The sequence below is a fragment of the Pseudopodoces humilis genome, chromosome 16 (genome assembly GCF_049639895.1).
Source record: "Pseudopodoces humilis isolate 2021_Gansu_Grassland_sample_001 chromosome 16, ASM4963989v1, whole genome shotgun sequence".
In the NCBI taxonomy this organism is placed as follows: Eukaryota; Metazoa; Chordata; class Aves; order Passeriformes; family Paridae; genus Pseudopodoces; species Pseudopodoces humilis.
In genome coordinates, this window is record NC_142215.1 from 1,982,020 (window position 1) to 1,999,828 (window position 17,809).

At 40.9% G+C, this 17,809-nt stretch overlaps 1 protein-coding gene across 5 annotated transcripts in view; it reads left to right on the forward strand.

Moving 5' to 3' along the window:
• Positions 1-1,408: 1,408 nt before the first annotated feature.
• The window catches only part of MEGF11 (multiple EGF like domains 11), a 192,908-nt gene continuing 176,507 nt past the window's right edge, over positions 1,409-17,809 (forward strand). For all 5 annotated transcript variants that reach the window (XM_014251212.2, XM_088063256.1, XM_088063257.1 and 2 more), the window contains exons 1-3: positions 1,409-1,528; positions 3,575-3,676; positions 5,204-5,304. In XM_014251212.2, the coding sequence (XP_014106687.2) occupies positions 1,413-1,528; positions 3,575-3,676; positions 5,204-5,304 (319 nt within the window). In that variant the 5' untranslated portion in view covers positions 1,409-1,412. The remainder of the gene's footprint in view (positions 1,529-3,574; positions 3,677-5,203; positions 5,305-17,809) is intronic.

Consider the following 17,809-nt stretch of genomic DNA (forward strand, 5'->3'; position numbering starts at 1 on the left):
GGCTTTTCCATAAATATCTCCTTGCCTCGTCAGCCCTCTGGATTTCCAGACTAAGCTTTTGCATTGTTTCTGTGGGACTTTGGAAAAGCCCTCAGGTAAAAAATGGTCACTCCTTGACTTAAACCCATTTAATGGGGAACATTAGCATTAAATCATGTTAATTAACATTAATATGACTTACATGGCACAAGACCTATCTTTGGGTTTAGCAGCACTCTAGGAATAATTTAAAAGATGAGCTATTGCTCCCATTGGGATTTTGACTTGAATCCACTAAAGGCAATGGGTGTCCTTGAACTGGCTAAGAAGGCTTTGGGTCAGGAGGTAATTTCTGAGCAGTTTTCCTGGCTCTTCATTCTGCTTTGTGATGTCTTCTTTATGCTGGGCTGTATATCAGGGCCCTGCAGAGCAAACCTCTTAACATCCTTTTGCTGTTCCGGACCCTGAGGCAATGAGCCATGTGGTTTTTTGATGATCATATGAAGATTCAATCTATTTTTAGGGCAATCTTGTTGCCAGGAATAATTTCTAGGACTTCTGATTTGAATGGTGAATTATGTGTCCGTGTAAATGCCTGAAATGGATATTTAAAAATACTTTTTCCTGACTTAATGTTTTACAGATTAACACCTCTAATGCTGTTACCAAAAAAGCAATTTTATTTTCTATCTATTTTGAATTTTTGAATTTTTGACTGGTGTCATTGGAGACTTCTAGGCCAACACCAGACTTTGGTTTCAAAGCCCCAAGCAGGTGTAAGTCAGTACATTTAACAGATGAACAGGAAGGTGATGAAGAGACCACACCCAGTGAATTTTGTACAATCTCTTTCCAACTTCAGTGCAAATATTATTTCATGTTCAGTGTTCTGTGTAATATGCCCCAATGCTCTGACCTCTGTAATTCTCAGTGCTTCCCCATCCAAGACTTGAGGAATGCATTGATTTTCCTTCCATCATGCAATAAGCACGAGTCTCACATCCAGCCCATATTGACACCATTTAAATAAATCAAAGGGGGCACTTGGGTATTCTCCCACTCGCCTGTAGGTTGATGGAAGAATAGATTGCTTTAATACCTCAGTGATTTATTTGTCAGTACAGACAGCCTATCATAAACATAATCAGTATCAGAAATGTTCTTTGGAAGAATCATTGGGTCTATCAATATCTTGGGTGGCTTAATCATCAAATTCATTGCTTTTATTAGATTTAAATGTATAAATTCATTTTAGAATGGATTTGAACTTTTAAAGCATTTTACTGCTTAGTTGATTGCTTTTTCAAGTATTTTAGTTTCTGAATAGCTCCCCAGTATTTGGATTTGCACAAAAGGTTAAAAGGCCTGGAAGGATATTTTCTTCAAAATTGTCTTTAATGGCTCTACTTTCTTCTCTTTATCTAGGTACAACAATGGTGGTGCATGTGCTGTTCCAGTGGATTCTGAGAGGGCTTATTCTGACTTTTCTGCTCAAAACTACTCTGTCCCTAAATCCAGATGATCCAAATGTTTGTAGTCACTGGGAAAGGTAATGTGTAACCTGCCAGTTTTTATTTTTTTACCATCCATCTCAGATTTTTTTACATTTACAAGGCAAGCTGAGAGCCATAATTTGCTAAATACCACCACATCTCAGAAAAGAGCACAGATTTACTTTAAGAAATGGTACTTCTGAGTGCCTTGGAGGGTTTGGTTCATCCCAAGGGATTGGTTCTAAGGCTACAGCTATTGGCCAGATCCCCCTGTGCCCTTTGGGAAGCTCCTCCAGATTCTGAGCAACAGGAGTGCACTGAAGTGTTTGCATTTATCATGGAGAGACCCACAGAAATCCTGGCCTTGTTCTGGCCTGCATTTTTCTGCTTGTTGTCCAGCAAGAAAGTTTGAAGCCCTTCCTGCTGTAACATCCAGGCTGGTTTTGTCTGGCCTGAACTTTGGGGCTCTTCCTGCCAAATTCGTGTCGACATCAAAGAGTGAACGAAAGTGAACTGAACATGAAAGGCCCTGGAATTTCTTGTTCTTTCTATTGTTCCAGTGTCCTGGTCCTAAAAGTAGATCTGAGCAGGCCAGTTCCTGTGAGCACAGAGAAACCCACAGCCTTTGATGGGGCTCACACTCACACAGGGGCTGTTTGCAGAGGCTAAAGGTCCTGCACTTCTCAGTCTAACCTGATAAATTTCCAGTTCTGCTCTCACAGAATTCAGAACTCACAGGTTCAATTCCACACAAATCTGAATTTCTGTACACTTCAGCAAAATACTCCCCTTAACAAAGGTAAAAATAGAATCATATTTAATGGCTATGTTTTGAGGCCTTAATTAGAGAATTAACTCTTTGTAGATAATGCAACTGCAAAGCAAAGACCGTACAGGAAGAGGATTTTGCAGTCTGTGTGCTGGAAGTGCATTCAGAGCACAGGAATAAAATATTGATTTTGTCTGAAGAAAGTCAGCAACCTAGAGACCCAATCAAGGAGAAACAAAAATTAAATACCAAAATTGATTGGTTGTACTGACCAAGATGACTTTGTTAGTTAGATGTTAATAAATCAAAGGGAAAAGATTGTTAGGGCTATTGCTGGATAATAAACGGGATCGTAAAATAATCATTGAGATTTGCAAGTGTTACTGTCTTACATTAATAATGAGCAATGTAAATATTTTATATTTTGGCATTAGCAGAAATAAAAACATTATTGTCAAACCCAGCAAACAGTGACAGAGGGCAAAGCAACATCCAGGGGAACCTTGCCTTGTCTAGAAGGGACATGACAAGCAGGGCAGGAACAGCCCAATCTTCGATTTCAAGCCAGTCAGCCCCTCCAAGCAAATATCTTGGTATTACCTTGTGGGTGCAATCTCCCAGGGCTTAATCACATCTGCAGTCCTGCTGATGAGAGGGAAATCAGCTGCAGAATTAAGACAATCGATATAATGAGTGACCCAGAGATCTAGCTCCTGGGTCTTGACCTGCCTGGGGTGATTTGTGTATTGTTCTCTGGAGATATTGTAGATGTGACGAAGTGGAACTTGTGTCCAGATCAGCCCCTGAGAGAGGAGTCCCTTGAGCAGTGCACACAGCTGCTATGGGGCACTGCTCTGCCATGACTGACCCCAACATGAGATTTGGGTTCCTGTATCATGTGAATCAATAATGAACACAGAACCTGTTGCATGGCTAAGTGGTGTTTTGGGAAGATTGCTCAGTTCTTGCTATTATTGGAGCTCTGTGATTTCTCATCAAATTGCCTAAATTTTGTCCATATACATTCACTTTTTCACCTTCTAAATTTTCATGAATTTTAATAATATTTGTTTTTTTCCTAAAAGAGAATGGTTTATTGCTCACCACAATATCCTATGCCTATATCAGCCATGAAGCCAAGCATTTCCAACCTTTCCAGGAAGAGGTGTAGCTGAAGGAAGCCCTTTTCTGCTCTTTGCTAATACCCAAAGTTTCTAAGACTCTTGATATAAATATGTTTCATACTGGGGTTCCATGAGCGGCAGATCCAGGGAACTGCAGCTTTTCATGTGGCCCTAAACAGGCTCTCACCTCCTTCCCTGTCCACTCACAGCTACGCCGTGACCGTGCAGGAATCTTACGCTCATCCCTTTGACCAGATCTATTACACACGATGCACAGACATCCTCAACTGGTTCAAGTGCACCAGGCACAGGTAAGAACTAATCCTCAGAAACCTGAGCTTCCTTCTGCCTTTTCATCTCCTCACACACTTCTTGTTTATCCAAATGTTTGTAATCTCCAATAGGGATGTGTACACAAAGATGTGTTTTAGGACAGGAATTCCAGGGTATTGAATAGAAATACAGAGATTTTTGCCTGAAGTTTGAGTGAGATCAGTGACAGTCAGTCCCTCATGGGGCCATCCAGGAGAAAGTATCCTTCCACTGGCCCTGCCATGGGATTGGAAGTGTTTATTCCCTGACCATACATAAGCAAACTCTGTTTTCCAAGACATTGGTGCATGTCCAGGTTTGTAAAAGTCCATAGGAAGTCCATGTGCCTCTTAAATTGTGAATTATCAGGCATTTGAGGGTTAGTGATAATTAGAAATGGACCTGTGTTAGAATTAGAATTGCACCCAAATCTGCACTGAAAATCAGGTAAAATGAAGATTAGCCCATTTCTGGGACTGAATGAAAACTGCTACCAAGGAGTTAATTTTTCCCAGGCTGCAGGATATTGCTCTTATATTCATTCTGCTTCCAAAGTATCCTAATAAATATCCACTAATATTCTCAATCTTTCAAGGGGATTTTAGAAGCCAATTTGCATCTCAGCTCTCACTCATTCAGTTGCAAGCTGGCTGTCCCCACCATCCCAGCAGGACTGTGGCACTTGGCTTTTTAACTCCTGAGTTACAATGTTTGGAAGTGAACAGGGCTGCAGAGCTTTCTGGAATATTGTATAGATTGGAATGCAGCAGAGTAAATTCGATCACTTTAAATAACACGAGGAACAATAGATTTTGTTCAATTGAGATAATTTCCATGAACTAGCAAAGCTGTTTTGAAGTGTTTGCGGTTAAATATGTAGTTAAATATTACTTTTCTAATGCGATATCTTTGCTATGGATAAATGTAGGAATGCTTCAGAATGCTAAACACCTTTTAACTTCTGTGGACTACAGTATTGTAGTGGGGAAAACAGGCTTTAAATACTGAACTGGGACTATAATGGCACTTTGCAAAGAATGAGTGCCTTGGAAGGGTTAGCAGGCAGGAGCAAATCACCTGGGGCGAGCTTCTCAAGTTGTGCATTGAGAGCAGTTGCCACTGTGGGAAGGTTTTTGTGCAGCAGCTGAGACAGTGGTCTCTGCAGAAGACTCTGTTCCTTCCATTGATGAGAGCTGACCTTGCTGATGTGCAAAAATAAATCATTTATTCTTGAAGAAGCTCCTTGCCCTTGCAGCAGGACTGGGAAAATGTTTTAAGACAGCAGCTGCCCCCAGGAAGAAGCTCCAGTGACTGTCACGAGCACAGTGTTTATAACACAAGTCATATTTCAAGCTTCAAAACAAGTATCGATTCCTACCTTATTGCGGCTTTTATTATCAAAAACCTTTCATGCATTTAAAAATAATTATTGAATGCTATCCTTACTATAATTTAACACAAATATCATGGCAGCAGGAGGCATTGATTTTCAATAGTGTCCAATGGTTTTGTGTTTTGTGGTGCAGGATCAGCTACAAGACCGCCTATCGCAGGGGGCTGCGCACGATGTACCGGCGACGCTCCCAGTGCTGCCCCGGCTACTACGAGAGCGGGGACTACTGCATACGTATGTACACGTGGCACAATTAAAAGTGGGTTTTGGGGCAGCTGTAGATAAATTAAAGGCACTAGGGTTGATTTTCTGAGCTTTCAGCTGGCGCTGATCGCTGGCAGAATTGCGGGTACAGAATATTTTGGGGTGTTTTGGGTACACGCATCTCAAGTAAGTAAGGGAAATTTGGCTGAAGTCATTGGGGAAGGAGTTAATGAAGTTCCTTAGTGCCTTCTTGAATCAGAGCTTACTTCGGGGAGTAATTAATGCAAGTATTCACCAATTTTGAGGAATTAGGGGAACTGAGAACACTCAGGAATAAACTACCACGTAATTTAAGCAGCAGTGTAAAGTTTCTGCCTCTTTTACCTTTGAAAGTCCTTACTTCAAGAGTTAAATGAGTTGAAATCTCATTTTCTTTCACAATGGTTCCTGTCAACAATTTAACTTTTTAAATCTTCTCAAATGTCAGAAGAACTTCCTCCCAACTACACTGTATAAATAAATACAGAGCTCTGGAGTGTTTTAGGTCAATATGGGAGGGGACAAAAACCAAAATGGATCTTTCAGCAATGCCTAAGAGCTTTGTTAATTAAAAATACCTTGTACATTAGTGTCACATGTTTTCAGTATTGCAGCTTTCTGAGTGTTCTGCATGTGTGCAAAAGGAGAGTGGAGATGGTTTCTCTTGTCTAGGTCTTGTGCTGTGAGATTATGACACAAGAAAAACACAAAGAGGTTTTGATCAGCATCAGAATCCAAATTTTATTAACAGGTTTATAATGCCATGGAATAAATGTGAAAATGATAAAATTATCCAGCTAAATTCGAGTATCTTGGCACTGTGGTTTACAGCTATTTCTTTTTAGCTCTGTTGATATTTTTATCTGAGTTCCTGTGTTGGACTCATATTGTAATACACGAGCAGCTGAAAACCATGAATGGACCCTGATCTCATTTTCAGTGACCTTTATGCCAAAGTTACATTAAGGGGGTTTGGACTGTGAAAAATCACCAGCCCTATCAGATAAGGTATTAGAATTATTTTATAGAAAGTGTAATAATTTGATCTTTTGAAGTGCAAAATGCTGTTAGTCAAGTTCTGAAAAACATTAATTGCAACCTATTTTCTTTGCTGGAATCCTTCCTATGGTAAGTATGTACCTACCTTCAAATACCTCAGGTGTCAAGCAGTTGTTCCACATACTTTTATTACAGTCTTGAACTTCACGACTCAGAATCCTGTCTGACACAGAGCATATTTATTATCACTTTTCTCCCTGCAATCTATTGATTTTTTTATTTTTAAATTGGTTTTTTTTAATTGCCATACTGTCACAACAATAAATCTCTCCAGACTTTCTGATTCTTTGAGGATATTAACATTTGTTTTGAAGTTGTTTTTTTGTTGGTAGTAGTGTTCTGCTGCCGCCAGGCAAATTTTATCTTTCTGTGGTGGAGAAACAGCATAGACTGAAATTTTGCTAATGCAGAGCAGGCAGCAGGTATCTGGTCAGACCAAGAGCCCTGTGTTTGACACAGAGCAGATAATAGTTACACTCTCTCTGCTGTTTACATGTGCAGGAGTCAGGTTCTTGTATTTCATTATCAGCCTGGTGTGTGCTCAGGGACATCTGCTCTCCGTCCTTCCCGGAGATCGGAGCAGCAGCAGCCGAGAGGGAAATGATGTCAGGGAAGAAGTTCTCCATCATGATGGATTCCAGATGCTTGGACTTATTATTTTGCTACTACAAGTAGCCACACAGCAAAGAAAAACCCAAAACCAAACAAAAAGCCTCCTTGCAATTCTCTGAGCCCTCAAGCAACAGTTTGGAGGCACAATATTTTGCTAATGGGATCCTTTTCGTGTCACCCCTTTTGTTTGTAACACATCAAGCCCTGATCCCATTTGTTTTGTTTTGTTTTGTTTTGTTTTTTCCACAATATGTTCCTGTGCCAACAAGCAAATTCTCTCATTCATCATTCTTTGCAGTCAGCAGTGAATTCCATTTTCATTCCTGGAGGCACTTCTCTGCTTTTGCCTTTTTCCATCCCATTTCTTACTTCTCTTTAAACTGTTTTTCTTTTGTTTTTTTTAAAATTTTTCCTAATGAGGTTGTCCAGTACTCCTGTCCCACATTCCTCTAGATACATTCAGTGCTAATCCTCTAAAGGCAGCTGCTCCAAGAGTGGTCAGGACACAAAATTCCACTTTCCTGAGCTGTCCCTGGCAGGGAGGGAAGCTCCAGCCCTGCAGAGAGGGTTCTCCCCGCTCAGCCAGCCCTTTAAAATCCATTCCATTAGCAATCATGGAAGCCACTACAACATGGGGAGGAGGGATACATCCTGCAGTGAGTCTGATGATCAAAAGAAAGTTTGATTAAAAAACAGTGTGTAGATTAAAGGCTAATTGGTTCTTCTTTCATTAATAGCAGTCTTTATTTCTTGCAAAAGTTAAATAGCTTTGTAATTAACAGTGACATGTTTAGACTAGAGAGGGCTGAGTTTAAATCTCTATTAATGACTGTTTCTTGGATTTTAAAGCAGAAGTGAAGGCTTTCAGCTACTGTTTTGATCTTTTCCCTTCTCATTTACTAACTTTTAAAAGGATGTCAGATATATGTCTTTATCTTTGTCCTGTTGGGGTTTACTAAAAAGATTAAGTATTAAAATCTACCCTCAGTTCTAAATAACCATGTTGATCCAGAGCTTCTTGCTCTGCCACTTCTCTGGTGTCTTCTTTGCCTTTTTGGCATCTACATGTGCTGCTGCCCCATAAAATCTGGAATTCAGGCACAAGGTCCAATAATTTAACTGGTTGCTGAGTAAATTATAGAACTGATCAGCTCATTACCACTTAGGCTAAATGGTTTTTGGGTATGAAGTTGTCTTTGTGCCTCCAAAGGGCTTGAAATATTTTGGGGTTGCAGTGGTATTCAAAAAATCTCTCCTGAAAAATGCTGCAAATGCGCATCTGCATTTTTTTCCCCTTCACTGATATCTTAGAAATGTTGTTACCATTGTGGGAGCTTTGCAAAACGATTCCCCTTCTCTGAATGTTCTTACACTTGACAGAGCTTTTCCCTGAGCTGTCCCTGAAAACAAACAGCACAGTCTGGGCAGTAAATCAGAGCAGCTATGATTTACTGTACTTTGTATGCTAAGGTAAGCTTTTGGCAGAGCAAATGCATAAACTGCAGAAAATCTTTTTTTAAACAACCACAGGGTTCAACTGCCCTTCAAGGTTTTTGTAAGGATGTTTTAAAATTATATTGCCTAGATTAGTATCTGTGGTAGATAAAGCAGCTTTGAATACTTTGCTGCTGAAAAAAAAAAAAGGGAAAAAGAATATTACATGGTTCTTTTGTGCTCTTTAGCCTGTGAGAAGATGGTAATTGAATAGTTCCCTTTAAGAATATGTCAGGTGGAAAGATGCCCTGTGTGCTAAATGGATGCATTTTTGTCTGAGCGACCAACGCTTTGTTCGGTCTGTCCATTTTAATCTTATTCTTGCACGACAGATTTGTACAGAGGAGACACTTGTGGGGAACAAAGGGTCAGAGACCTGACATCAGAGGGCAGCAGATGGGACTCTGAGCAGCAGCTACTGCCAGCTGGCTTTTGGGCAGAAAAGCACCAACCACAAAACAAAAAGTTGGGAATTCACCTTTTCTTCACAGATTGAGTTGAGCTTTTAAGTGTTTTCTTCACTCTCCTACCTTACTCTCTTTTTCTAATGTCTAAATCTATGCAATGTGACAGGATGTAATAATGACAGGATTAATGATTTAACAATCTGATTTGCTGCCATTTATCTGTCTTTCAAACCTGCCAAAATTCAGTAGAGTTATAGATTGACCATTTCATGGTGCTTTCCTTTCTTGGCCAAGATATTATTGATCTCAGATTGTTTCTCAACATTCAGCTTTCCACATTACAATTGTCACAAGCATCAGCAGGGCTCCCTGACTTTGACAAATCTTTTTCTAGAGAAATTGTTGGTCTCACTGGTTGAATTTCGGTTTTTACCTACAGTGGTATTTCCCTCAGGCCAGAGGTTGGGGGCATTATTGTATTTACATGTATTTATTTACCCAGCTTTTCAACTCACCTTTGTTTGATGCCTTTACTGAATTTCAAAAACAAATGAGAAATGTTCCTTTAATAGCTGACTTGGGGAAATTATGCAAATACAAGGCGTGTTTGTTTTCAGGAGTTTAAATAATGTTTCATAAATTCTGTAATTGCAATAGCCACGCCAGCTTCCTAGTGTGATGTGTGCATTTATAGTGCAGCCATATGAACATTCCCACCTCAGGACTGCATTCCCATTTACAGGGCTCTGTGTCTAGTGCAGTTTTTGTATTCTTTGACAAGGCTGCCTTATTGGAGCCATATGGTTGGATTGTTAAACATCTGTAGCATAGGAGTAACAATTCCAGAGCTTCCTGCCATCTGGATGAATTACAATCCCTGCAATTCCACGCATATGTTCCAGCAGCACACCGACACCACAGTCGAGTGTGCTCATGATGAGAAGAAAAAGAATGGCTTGTGTGATCAGTGCAAAAGTTCTACACTCCTAGAAAACGTTGAATCAGCTGCTTAAACTTCCTGAATATTCATAATGTTTGTTCATATGTCAGATTTGTTGATTTTTTTTCTCTTTATTAGGCAGTAGCTCGTTAGCATTTTAGAAGAAGTGTTGTCCCCTGCTTGTCACCTCAATTTTAAATTCCTTGTGGTGAGCATTCCTGTAACTTGAAAATATATTGTTTGAAAGCTGCTGGACTTTTAAAATGCACTTTTCTTATCTTTATAGACACACATTAAAGCCAGTGCTGGTGCTTTCTGTGAGAGCCTTACTGTTACATTATTCAAGTACAGAGTTCTGTACATCAATAATGCAACCTAAATTAGGGGAAATGCTATAGCAGGACATAGATACTTCCTATCAGGGGACATTCTTTTTCTCTGTCTGATTTGGGATGTGTGACAGCAAGAAAATGGTGTGGAAGGCCTTTCTGCATATAGTTATTAATTATAGAATTGAAATGACAGTAGGAGTCACTTTGAAATTTCTCCCTTTATATGCATTGGAGATGACTCCATACATCTTTTCCCAGTGAAGAACATAGGGAAAATTATTTGAATCCTTTGTTCCCATCTGAAGGGAACCTGAGAGGAAATGGACCTTTCCTTGTTCATTCAGAACCTCTTGTGCCACAAGAGTGTGAGGGCAAAGGGACACCAGCCCTACAAGCAGGTCAGTTCAGCTGGTGACTCAGATGGAACCAGTGGGTGGCTGTTCAGCCTAAAGACACAGGAGAGACCCCCTGGATGGGAAAGTGAAAAGGTCAGTTCTCATCTCTCATCCATCATTTTCTGTTTGCACTCAGCCTCTGGATGCTGAGGGATTTGAAAAGATGCTGGTGGGGAGCAGTAATGAAATAAGGGAAGGACTTCTGGAAGCAGTGCAGGAGAAGGAGGAGAAACAAAATGCTCATATAAAGGAATGAAAATAGCATAAAGTTAAAAAAGAGGGAATGCTGAAGCTATATAATGTCTCAAGGGGCTTAATAAATATCAGAGGAAAGATTATGCAGACATTATGGTTGGAAAAAGATTTAGACTGTTGCTAGTGTAGCAGAAAAAGCTTTTCTGGCTGCTTTAGGCAGTCTCTGTTGGATCAGTATAAAAGCACACTGGGATTGCAGACACAGAAGGAGGCACTGGATCCAGAGCTCCTCATGGTGCTCATGCTAATGGCCTGGATGGCTGGGAGCTTCAGCAGGATCAGGAAAAAAAGCACAGGAACCATAGATGTGATTCATTGTTCAGTTCAAAGAAAGAGCCGTGCAAAGTTTAGTCCATTAATTTGCCCTCTTTTAGCAAAGTCAGGCTGGTCCCCAGCTGCTCTAAATCAGCACAGATCCACCAGGATGTGTCTGGGTGCCCTTCCAAATCCTGCTCCTGCTGGGATGCACCCCAGAGTGGTTCATGGCAGTGTGCACTGATCCTGCATGGCCTGGAGGGCACCAGGGCTATTCCATGATGGCTTTGTGACCCAACCCTCCCCGTGCTGCTGGCATCCATTCACTTGCACAGAATAAAAACAGGCCCTGTGCATTCCAGGGATGAATGGGGGTATGGACATACAGAGCATTTGCTGTTTATAGAATTGTGAAGACACAAAATTCCAGATGATTTTCCTCTCCAAAACAGTTTGTAGTTCATGAGTAGTCCAGGCATGTGGTGAGCCAGGTTAAGTCATGGAAATCAATAGGGTCAGAAAGAAGATAAATGTGTGAAATGGAACAGGTTTAAAATTGAAATTGTAATAATAAGATGGTTTGGGTTGGAAAGGACCTTAAAGGTCATCTTGTTCCAACCCACAAGTTGTTTTCTTGATAACTCCTTTACAACCTTCTCCCATTAATAGATTTCTCTTGTGCTCTGGAGAAGTTTTAAAGCCTAGGAGAAAAGGAAGGAAAGGTAGAGAGAGGAAAAGAAGTTACCTAGATTGAGATGGCCTTTAAAAAAGGGCTCCTGATGTACATACAAAATCTGAGATAGCATCTATTTGTGTTTCCTTTCTGTATTCCTCTGGCTGTGACCTTCCCTGAGCAGTTCCCACACGAACTCTGGATGGCTGGGAAGCCACCAGTCAGATGTGGGGGACCATTATGCCAGGTGTCAGTGGTCCTTTCCTCCTTTCTAGGCTTCTTACAGACTGAAAATGTAAATAAAACTGAATCACTGACACTGCAAGAACGGCTGAAGTGCTACAATAGAATGATAATACATGGTAGCATGTGATAACACAAGATAACATGTTAACACATGGTAACACATGATAAGATATAGTAACACATTGCTAACACATTATCATGGATTATAACATGTGATAACATGTGAATAACATGATAACACACAATATAATGTGATAAAATATGATAACATGTGATAACACATGATAACAAAGCAGGGGTGTGGGTTAACCCAGTGCCTCCTCCCTCCCTGATTCCCACATCCCCTGGGATGGGAGAAGAGGAAAGAAGAGTCAGAGAAGGAAAACTTGTGGATTGAGATAAAACAAATGTGAATGATCCTGAGGAGCAGAGAAAGCCTCAGTGCTGTGCCAGCACAGCTCAGCAGTAGCTGAAATGTAAGCGTGGTCAGTGTTGGTTTGGTCACCAACCTAAACCACAGCATGATCTAAGCTGAGAGGAGTTAACCCCGTCCCAGCCAGCCCAGTACAGCCAACCACCCTGCAGGTAATAAAACACTCATCAATATATCCTCAGGAAATCTCCTTCCAGTTTTAACTTGTCTTTCCACCTCTTGGTTTCAGTAGTGGCGTGGGAGCACTTTGGAAGCTGGAGTGAACCACTCCAAGTGTTTTTGTCTCTGTTCAGAAGGTTGGGAAGGACGAGCTGGTGCTGGCAGTTGTCTGGGCTGGCTGAGGCTTTGTGTTCCTTGCTCCTGCCACCCTCTGCTCTCACAGCCTTTTATAGCAACAGCCATGGATACCCTAAATATGGCAACCTGGGCAAGCAGGAGGAGGCATTTGGCTACCTGGGTGCACTTACTTCCAGCTCAGCTACTCCCCATCTCCTCTAGCACAGGAATGAGAGTGGCTGGAAGTGTTTGGCAGATGGAATTTGGCCCAGAGTATACAGTGCTTTCAATCATCTTCCTGTGCATAATGTGCATTTCTTTTATGTGAACTTTTGGAACGCCTGTCTGTAATTATTCCATCTTTTTAGCAGTGCCTCTGAACAATACCAATGGCATTCACACAGGGAATACCATGTGAGCCTGACATAAGAAATACCATTCCAGGCACATGGTGTGATCCTGTGCAGGGCCAGGAGCTGGAATTTAATGATCCTTGTGGATCCTTTCCTGCTCTGAGCTTCTGTGATTCTATGATTCTATTAATCTACTTGTGTTTATTGATGTTGGTTTCTAAAACACTGGTTAACTCCTGGGAGTGGGTTTGCTGGGTGGGAATTTAAATAAGTTGTCATTCCCTTTGTTCCAAATTAACTTTGGGTTAATTGGTTTTATCCTACTATGAGATATATTCCACATCTCATAGTAGGATAAAGATATATTGTTCCATGGATATTTTGCAACTGAATCCATTTCTGATGGAGACTATGAAAAAAAGGCAGTTACTCTGGAGCTTCATGCAAACTGACAGTGCTCTGTTATGGAAGAAGTCTTGAAAATTTGTAGAAAGCAATCACTTATGTTAAAATATCAAATACTTAAAAGTCTGAAGCATAAATCATTTAGACCAAAATTTAAAAATATTAAGATGCCAAATTGTTCAGAAAATCACTCTGAGATTTTGGAAAAGGAGTCATTTCTTCCTCTTGAACCTACAACTTTGCAGCAGGAGCCTGGATATCAAACAGGGTGAGTGCTCCAATTTCCATCACCCTGGGTGAGAATTGTGGCTGTGCACCATTTCTGAGTGGTGTTAACATCCCACAGTAATTAATGATCTGCAGAGTGAGTTCATGGAATCCTGGAATGCTTTGAGTTGAAAAGGACCTTAAATCCCATCCTATTCTGCCCCTGCCATGGGCAGGAACACCTCTCACTATTCCAGGCTGCTCTAAGCCCCAGTGTCCAACCTGGCCTTGGACATTCCAGGGATCCAGGGGCATCCACAGCTTCTCTGGGCACCCTGTGCCAGGGCCCCACCACCCTCCCAGGGAACAATTCCTTCCCAATATCCCACCTAACCCTGCCCTGTGACAATTGAAGTTGCTGATTGTGAAGGGAAATTCTTCATGGGACAAGGGAAACAAAAGTGTGGGAGGGCACAGTGGGTAACAGGAGTGAACTAAAGGTGCCCAGAGGGCACACAATGGAAATTTTATGTTTGCAATAGAGTCAGTTGGCAAATCAGTTTTCATTTCTAGTTCCTTAATTGTTCTGAGGGAAAGAAGATGATGTCGGCTGGAAAAGCATCTGTTAACACTCGATACTTAGTACAGGGAAGGGGATTAATCAGATGTCAAAAAGCTAATCAGGGACAGAGCTCTTCTAAGCAGCCATGGAGCCATCCTTTAGAAGCTGATGTGCTTGGAACTGTGTCTATAGACACTCCCTTTTCCTCTCTGTGTCAGGATTACAGCATTCCCCTTCACATTGTGTGCTGTTGCACTTACTTTCCATTTTAATAGAGGGGTTTTAAGGCTCCCAAGGGAGATTTTTCATGCAGCTTCAGTCCCTTGCAGATTTGATCACAAAACGTTTTTGAATAGTTTGTCTTAAGCTCAGTATTTCTAACATAGGTATTCACTTTTGGAAACCTCACTTTCTCTGATGCAGTAAGTCAAGAGGAGCTATTTAATCAATCTATCTAACCCCAAACCTTTCCTTCTTTCTATCAAGATTTTTCCCTTCTGAATGCTGTGATTTACTTTTATTGCTGTGGTGTCCAGAAATCCATGGGCAAAACTAGAAAATGGCCTTGCTTCACAAAACTTACATTGTAAATATGTAAATCGAGTCAAACAAAGAAATCTTTTTCTGATTAAAAATAAAAAAATGTGTATGAAACACATTATATGGAGACTGGTAAAGAAATAGAACCTTTTCAGGTTTTGTGCTGTGCACAAAAGCTCTGCTGAAGCAGCTCTCTGGTACAGATCTTGGATCTGATGTCACCACACCTGCATTCATGGGTGTCACGTTTTAACAGTGTCCAGCTTAAATAGAATTCCATTTCAAAGCATTGCCAAAAGCATCTAAAAATACATTTTCACCAAATATTGCCAATGCTATGCCCTATTTACCTTATTATTAACAGTAGCCCTCTTCAGTAGTTTCTGATAATGTAGGGAAAAGTTTTTGTTTCCAGCTCCCATCTTGTATCTCCAGGCCACAGTGTAAATCCTGGGAATTGGAAAGTGCATTTTACTGTGTGTCATTAATAGAAAGTTTCTCAGGACATTCAACATCCAGAAACTGGGTTTGATCCTAAATCAGCTGAACTTCTGCAACCTGGAGTAGGTGACAAGAAGTTTAAATGAGTGGCTTGAGATAAGAATCAGCCCCCATCATTACATAAAAAGTTTCCTGTGTTGTCTTTTTTGCTGTGAAACACATTGCTATGATTCCTTTTGAAATGTGAGAGAAGTGAAAGGAGTCTGCATTTAAATATTCCATCCCCAGGAACGTTAGTGTAGCTTATACACAAGCATGGTCTTCAAACAGAGCACAGTCTGTCCTTGATTTCAGCAGGGTCACCTTCACTTGCATTGTAGGCCTTGGTTTAAAATGAAATCTGAAATGTGTTGGCCCTCTGGGACCTGTGCCTGGCCTCAAGGATGGATTTGCCTTTAGAAATGTGTCCATATTCGTCCTGTTTTGGTGAGAAACAAGTAAAGGATTGTTGTTAGATTGACTTGATAAATTTTGGAATAAGAATGAAGATTTTGTTTGAAATATCGATAATTTATTCAATTTGCTACAGGACTAAAAGTTATCTAGGAACAGCTGTGTAATTTGGTTTTATTAAGTGTTGCATTGCCTAGCAAAGTCAGCCAGAAGCATCATGCAGTCCAGATGTCTTCATCCATCTACTTTTGATCTTTTAAGAACTCCATTTTTGATGCCTCCATCCTCACTCTAACACACAGCACACACTCTGTACCTATGAAAATCAATCAGCAGTGGAGCTGTGTCATTTGCTGTCAGAAAATAGAATTTTCTTGGCATGAGACCCACAATTCAGGGCAAGTCAGTAATCAGAGAACTACGGACATGTAGCAAGGCCACCAGATTTAAAAATAAATGTATCACAGGCTGATGGAATTTGTACACAAAGAAATTCTATCAATGCCCTGAGTGGGTAACCTGTAGCAAAATATGCAAGTGCTGTGATTTTGAGGTGATTTCCAGATATAAATGTTTCCAATTATAAATGTGTGAGGGTTTTTTCTGATAATGGCTCATTTTCTTTGACATTTTTCCATGTGCTTCCTGTCTCACTGTTTAAATCAAACGGTTCCTCAGCCAGTGCTGGAGCCTGTAAATGCCTAGTCTCTTGGGTTGTTACAGTCACAGAAGGAAAGCAGAGGTGACTGTGGCACAAAGCAAAGCAGTGGTACTGTACTGGTGGAATTTCAATGGTGAGGCTGGAAATATCCCCCAGCAGTTGAGTTTCAGCCAGTTCTGCCACACCTCTCACCTGTCCATCCATCATTACTTCTCACTTTCCTCACCTGCAGGGCACTGCGTGTTCCTCCAGTCTTTCTATGATGGAAATATTTGGGATTTACCACTTTTAGCTAATTTGCAGCTTTGTACTTCACATCTGGCAGCTCATTTTCCATTGCAGCACAACTCCCAGGAGAGTTCAGACGGCAGGCAAAGTTACCCAGGAGTGGAGAAGGGGCATTCCTGCCTCTGTGCTGGGTGTGGTTTGCCCTCCCAGGTAGTTTGATAGGCCAGGTTATGCTTTCTCTTCTGGTAGGTTTGGCTGCTGCTCCACAGATTAGCAGGAAGGACCAGGGATTTTAGGTACAAGCTTCTCCTCTATTCCCAACCTGGCAAGAATTTAATTTCCTCAGGCAACAACAAAGAAATCCCCTGAAGTTAAGAATGGAATGATGGGGGGGAAATTTTGCTGGTTTTGGCACTTCTGTCCTCAAAAAACCTGGAGCTTCCTGCAGGCAAAGCCTATTTGACTGCATTTGGTTTTATAGGAGTGAGGTCTCCTAGGCCATGTACAGAGAGAATGAAGAACCGTGCCAAGAGTAAATGTTAATATTTCTGCATTGCTTAGAAAAAGACAGTGCTGCTCTTTCTGAAGGTGCCACACAGTGCACAATTTACAGACAAATTAAGTTTGTTGGTTGGATGAATCAAGTTCCAGTGGAACATTAACAAGTGAAAATGAATTTCCTACAAATTGCTGGGAAGAGTTGGTCAATTTACCAAAATGGAAGGAATAGACAGAGGGCACGGGAGGGGAAAAAAGCTTTCCAGGGTCACAGATTCTGCTCTGCTGATTCAGGATCTCCCTTAACCTCATTAACAGTTTGAACTAGTGCTAATGATTGTTTTGAACCCTGAGTGAGGCAATGGGAAATCATTTACCAGAAAATGCTAAATGCTGAAATTGTCCCACAAAATAATATTGTATTAGAGCATTGATCAGCAGAATTGATCTCAGTGCAACTCTTTCCTCTCATCATGGCAGAATGCAATGATTATTTCTACTTGAAACAATGACAGAAAACGCATAAAATCAGTTGCAGGCTCAAAGGATTACAATCATCAATATTTAGCTGATCCCTGATGAGTTCTCTCTGGGCTCCAATTCACTTCTGTGAAGGCAATGAGAAATTCTGAGCCTTAAAACCATGTCTTGGTTTGAAAGACCAGTGTTTGCCAAGCAAGGGGGGGATCTCCCTTGAAATGGAGAACATGACCCCTTTCCCTCTGAACTATTATAACTTTGAAATTACGGGGCTTTCAGGCAAAGATATGC